General features: G+C 34.9%; 2 protein-coding genes across 2 annotated transcripts; both read left to right on the plus strand.

The window, feature by feature from the left end:
- The first annotated feature begins 483 nt into the window (after positions 1-483).
- Positions 484-4,188, plus strand: TAS2R9 (taste 2 receptor member 9). The gene is given in 4 exon segments (XM_016156345.2): positions 484-613; positions 1,210-1,387; positions 1,389-2,137; positions 4,118-4,188. Coding segments are annotated over 4 exon segments (1,128 nt in total).
- Positions 4,189-4,545: 357 nt separating this feature from the next.
- TAS2R8 (taste 2 receptor member 8) lies at positions 4,546-5,424 on the plus strand. The gene is given in 3 exon segments (XM_016156344.2): positions 4,546-4,629; positions 4,631-4,907; positions 4,910-5,424. Coding segments are annotated over 3 exon segments (876 nt in total).
- The last annotated feature ends 833 nt before the right edge of the window (positions 5,425-6,257 follow it).

The following is a 6,257-nucleotide window of genomic DNA, read 5'->3' on the forward strand; positions in this document are numbered from 1 at the left end:
AATGTAGAAAAATGAGCAAACCATATAGAGTTCAAAAAAAAATCCAAAGGCCCTTAAATATATGAGAAGATACTTGACTCCTAATGCCACCTAATGCCACCTAATGCCACCTAACAGGTGGGGTTCTTTGTCTCTAGTTCTTATACTCAGTGTCTGTTACTACCAGTATTCTTAAAATAAATGTGCAAATAACATTGGGACATTTGTTTGGGGTCATCACCTCAAGTCCTTTGCCCCTGACAAGACAACTCCTTTAGTTAAAGCAAAACCTGAAATCCTCCAGCTTACATGTTAAGTTGGTAAAATATTAAAGTCGATGCAAAAGAATGCCAGTATAGTTTGGTTTTTTGTTTTATGGATTTAGATGCTATATGCTTTAAGTCATAAAACAAGGGGGGGGGAAGTATTCAAATAATAAAAACTTGATCAAATATGTTCTGTCTTTGAAATGAGTATCCATTATTATAAACGCTTATTAAGAAGATGGCACCAGATTTTAAGCATAATAGGTTACGTACAAACACCAATTCTGAGGTAAAGCGGAGTAACAACGGGTACACCTCTGGCATCCCCAGCACTCAGTCCTTCACATTACAGGGCGAAAGAGCCAAAAGTTAAAAGAGATGTCTTTTCTAAGAAATTGAAAAGTACTGCTATTCTATATGAGTGATCCTAATTAACAAGGTTAATGCGACTTTGAGACTGAAATTATTAACTATCTACACTTTAAATCCACAGTTGTCTGTAAGCTTCAAAACGTGCATTTGCACAAAATGAGTCACAATTTTGGGACTTTGCCAGTCATTAGAGATGGTAATAATGCCACATCTCCAAAATAAATTTTAGTTTCATTTTCCGAGTAATTGATTCCTTTGTGAAGTTTCTGGTCAATGACTCACTGATGAATCCAAAATATGCAAAGCTTAAAATGAGAAAGGTTGTGCAAATTCAAGAAATCAGATCCATTTGTATTTGCATCTTGGAGCCTGTCCATCATCACTCCACATAAAGAAATTACTGGCCTCAATCGGTGAAGTCTTTAGGCAGTTCCGGCCCAAAGCAAAACTGTCTCTCTTCTTGACCAGGATCACAGTAGGAAAAGAAGACAAAAATAATTGTTGCATGACCTATGTGGCAGACATATATATATATATCATTCTTCACTGGTCAACTGAAGGTCAATTCATCATTAGTGATATCCAAAATCAGAACTCTCTGCTGACATACCAAATACAATAGAGGCAATATACATGATCTTGATTGCTGGTGAATTGACTATAGGAATTTGGGAAAATGGATCCATTGTACTGGTTAACTGCATTGGCTAGCTCAAAAAGAGAGATATCTCCTTGACTGATATCATCCTAGTCGGCTTAGTCATTTCTAGAATGTTTGTTGTGTGTAATATTTTTAGATGGCTTCATTACGCTTCTGTCTCTAGATACATATGACCATGGTGAACTAATGAGCATTTTGGATGTTTTCTGGACACTCTGCAATCATTCAAGTGTCTGGTTTACCTCTTGCCTTAGTATCTTCTATTTACTCAGGATAGCCAATATATCTCACCTGTTTTTCCTCTGGGTGAAGCTAAAAATTAACAGGATAATCCTTGGGATTCTTCTTGTGTCTCTTCTCATTTCCTTAATTTTTAATATTTCATTGAATGATGGCTCCTGGCATCATTTTAAGGTCAATCATGAAGAAAACATAACTTGGGAATTCAAAGTGAGTAAAATCCCAAATGCTTTCAAACAGATTACCCTGAATCTGGGTGTTATACTTCCTTTTGTTCTTTGCCTGATCTCATTTCTCTTGCTGCTTTTCTCCCTTTTTAGACACACCAAGCAGATAAAATTTCATGCCACAGGGTTCAGAGACCCCAGCACAGAGGCCCACATGAGGGCCATAAAAGCAGTGATAATCTTTCTGCTGCTCTTTATTATGTACTATGTAGCCTTTCTTGTAGTAACCTCTAGTCTTCTGATTCCTCAGGGAAAATTAGCAATGATGTTGGGTGGCATAATAACTGTCATTTTTTCATCAAGCCATTCATTCATCCTCATAATGAGAAATAGTAAGCTGAGGGAGGCTTTTCTGAAGGTGCTAAGGATTTTTAAATGTTTCCACAAAAGAAGTACAAGGAGAAAGAAATCATCAAGGACACTCTCCCTTCTCACAATTGACTGCATTCATTTTTATTATATGTTATTGGAAATTATTAATAACTATCATTATTCTAAAATTTCCTTTGTGTTTCTTACTTGTTTAATTTTGAATCTAATGTTATTATTGAGCCACATATGTTTCTTTGTCTTCACAAGAAAACTCAGTCTGAATCCCATGCTAATATTTAGTATCGCTTAAATGCAAAGAGGTCCTACTTCTTTTTGCTGTACACTGGCAAAGCCTTTGAACTGAATTAATAAAAGAATTTCAGGCAAACAGGCTGTGGGGAAGAGATTTTAAAACACATCAGCCCTTCCTATAAAATCAATCATGTAAAAAACTGCCTACTTTGTCTGAACCAAAAGTCAGTCTTTATCTTTTCTGCCTTATCATCACCTCTATTTCTGGAATGATTCATCTTTATCAGGAAGGGAAAAAACACTCTGGTAAGAGTTTGCCTAGGGTGAAATATGATGTGGGAAAAGAGATGTGATCTCAAAAATGAAGTTTTGATTATGGAAGAGAGAGGTTGTGCAGGTAGGAATACATATGCCAGAACTACCTTGGGAAAGATGGTTGAGAGTCCCAATGGTCAGGTGTTCTGTAAGTAACCCTAGCTGGTGAAGCCAGTTTTAGGAGTCAAGTCCTAAACATTCTTTGCAATGTTCTCTCTACCTTTCTAAACTTAAGAATTTTTGAAGAAATGTTTTTTCACTTAGCATCATTCTCTTTTCTATTTTGTTTCAGGTAATATTTTACAGATAACTAGGTTTTAAAAATTATTAACTTCATGCTTTCCTATTACACATTATACACATGTAAGAAACAGGGAAGATACTACATATGAAATTTACACTGTGGGACTACTTAAATACAAGAAGAACCCGAATTTGTGATTTGTGATTCAAATTTATTGTGTGCTAAACCATGTATCCCAAACCAGAATAAATCTAATTTATTAGTGGAATCAGTCTTATTTCCTAGAAATACGGTTTGGTTAAAAAAACAAACAAACAAAAAAACTCACATTTTTAAGATGTGATTGCCTGTCTAGAGAAATGACTACAATGCAGAATATGAAATCATAAATCTTCTAAAAGGAGTTAATTTTAACTAGAATAATTTAAAGTGTGAATTTCTTAATTTTAGATGAAAATGTCAATTATCTAGGAGACATTTTGGAAAGTGAATTGTCATGGATAGCATTTCCCATGTCATTATTATTATATATATGTATATTTTAGGGGGTCTTTGGGTTTATTGTACAGTGGAATGAAAGATACAGTTTAAGCATCATTTGCTGTTTACAGTTGTCACTCTGCTGGGCATTGGGATAGGACAATATGCCAGCCTTTTTCATCATATTTGCTTATTCTTTATATTAAAAACTTTACTATGAAGGGCCTCACTGTTACTTTTAGTAGGACCGTAAGCAGATTGGAAAGTTAAAAGAAATAAAAACGAATAATACACACTCACAAAGACAGACATACAAAAAACAATAAATGAGATAATCCTGCTTTATATTAGTCTTTACTTTTAAGCCATTCAGAGTAAGAATTCAAATCAGGTTTCACTGCAAGGAAAAACATTAACCGTTCTATAAACCAGGGCATTTCCCTTATACAATGAAACCTAGGAAACAAAACTTTATCTGGTATATTTCACTTTTTTATAAACATAGAGAACAGATTCTTAGTAAGTGTTGCTATGCATCTGCCTGACTAATAACATTATGTCACTTATAATTAGAATTGTATAATATCCTTTTCTAATTAACTATATGAAAACAAAAATTATCATCTGAGTGAATGTTAACTCTCTATAATCTGATTGCACTGATTGTTTCAAAAACTAAAATTCATTTATAACTTATGATGATGCAAATGATGTTTCATTTATACATTTTTATTTTTAACAAGCACATATTTTTGTTTGCTCTCTGTAGTTCCTTATTCAAAACTCAAGTTGACCAAACATGCGGAACATACTTACATGAAGCCTATTGCAAATTCATGAAATATGATATATTTTAATTTGTATGAGAGTGGTTTTAACCAAACATATCAGTTGTCACTCACTAAAGGGTGATAATTATAATTTACCCAGGCTACAAAGCTAGTCAAGCTGTTTGGAGCAATCAGTTGGTTTATTCTTCATGAATGTAGAAGCAATCTTATTTCTGAGGATATCTGGGCACTTCCGGAATGATATCGATGTCAAAATAATGACAAGTGAAAACATTATTCCATGATTTGAAGAATTTATTTGTTATGTTTCAACTGGTTATATGTAAATTAGCCCATCTGTAGTGATATTTGGGATTGGGGTATTTGTTCTCTCTATCAACATGCTCAGTATAGAAGATAATGTCTTATGATCATAATAACTGGAGAATCTATAGTAGGAATTTTGGGAAATGGATACATTGGACCAGTAAACTGGATTGACTGGGTTAAGGGGAAAAAAAATCTCTTCAACTGACTACATCTCCAGAATTTGTTTGCTCTGTGTAATGGTGTTCGATGGCATCATAATGGTTTTATACCCAGATGTTTATAAAACTGATAAGCTAAAAATAGTTGATGCCTTCTGGCCACTCACCCACGACGTCAGTACAAGAACTGCCACCTGCTTCAATGTCTTGCATTTCCTCAGGATAGCCAGTTTCTACCACCCACTTTTCTTCTGGCTGGAGTGGAGAGTTTACAGGGTGGTTTGCTGGATCCTGCTGTGATGCTTGCCATTCCTTTGTTAAGCAGCCTGATGCTAGCAATGAGACCTAATAATGATTTTGGGTTTAAAATTGCAAAACATAAGAGAAACTTCACTGAATTGTTTCATGTAAGTGTAATTCAGTACTTCAACCCGTTGTCACTCTTTAACCTCATAGCGATTGCCCCATTTACTGTGTCATTGATCTCATTTTTTCTTTTAATTATGTCCCTATGGAAACACACTAAGTGAATGAAACTGAATATTACAGGCTGTAGAGATCTCAGCACAGAGGCCCAAGTAGGAGCCATGAAAACTGTTACTTCGTTTCTCTTCCTCCTTTTTGTATACTATCTAGCTCCTCTGTTGGCAACATTTAGCTACCTTATGAAGGACAGAAAGTTAGCTGTGGTATTTGGAGAGAGTATAGCAATTCTCTACCTCTCAGGTCTCTCACTTATTTTAATTATTAGAAATAACAGACAGAGGCAAGCATCTGTCAGGATGCTGAGATGTGGAAAAACGGCATGTGTAATGTAAAACCTTGGCTGTAAAAATGGACTTTAAAGGCAAATTTTATTTTCTAATAAAAATACAATTTTTTTTCAGGTCCATTGTCATTTTTTTCCAGTTATCCCATTTATTTTGGGTATATATCTTTAAGTGTTATTGAGACCACTAGCACACCAAAGAATACATCCTTTGTATCTCTTTACACTCCCATCTTCACCCTTCCCTCCAAAAATTTCAGGGCCCACGTTTCTTTTTTTGTCCCTTAACTGCAAATGTTAGGCATGTATTGCCTAGTTAAAGTTCTTTAACATTTGACATTGGCCCACTGTGAAGTGCACCTAAGCTGCACTAAATGATTTCTCACATTTTTCTATCATACATTTTCATTGCTGCCCCCTAACTGAGTTCCCTTCATGGTTCTGCTGAGTTACTCTCATTTGACTTATTAACTATGAACTTAGTTTCTCCCTGTCTTGTTTCTGGTTCAGTTTCCCAGTTTCGTGTCTCTGTCCTTCCAAGTCAGTGATGCTTTAGGTAGTCTACCAGGTGATATTTTCTAGTTGAACTTTCTCTGACATCTCTTATTTATTTCTCTTGAAATTAAATTTCCTTTTAAATAACTTGCATTTCAGGCAGCACCAGGATAGGAATAGAACCCACTCAAACATCTTCCTCTAAGGGATGTCCTTAAGTGATCTTCACAATTTGGATGGAGGCAACTAATATGTCAGACTTTGTTCAAATTCTTTGCCTTAATAAGACCCAAGGAGTTTTCACTTAAGATTTGAGAAAAGAAATTAATTGGGAAGAAATTACCATACACAATGGAATAACTAAATACCATCACTAAAGTTTCACTA

Source organism: Rousettus aegyptiacus, unplaced genomic scaffold (assembly GCF_014176215.1).
Source record: "Rousettus aegyptiacus isolate mRouAeg1 unplaced genomic scaffold, mRouAeg1.p scaffold_m13_p_2, whole genome shotgun sequence".
Lineage (NCBI taxonomy): Eukaryota > Metazoa > Chordata > Mammalia > Chiroptera > Pteropodidae > Rousettus > Rousettus aegyptiacus.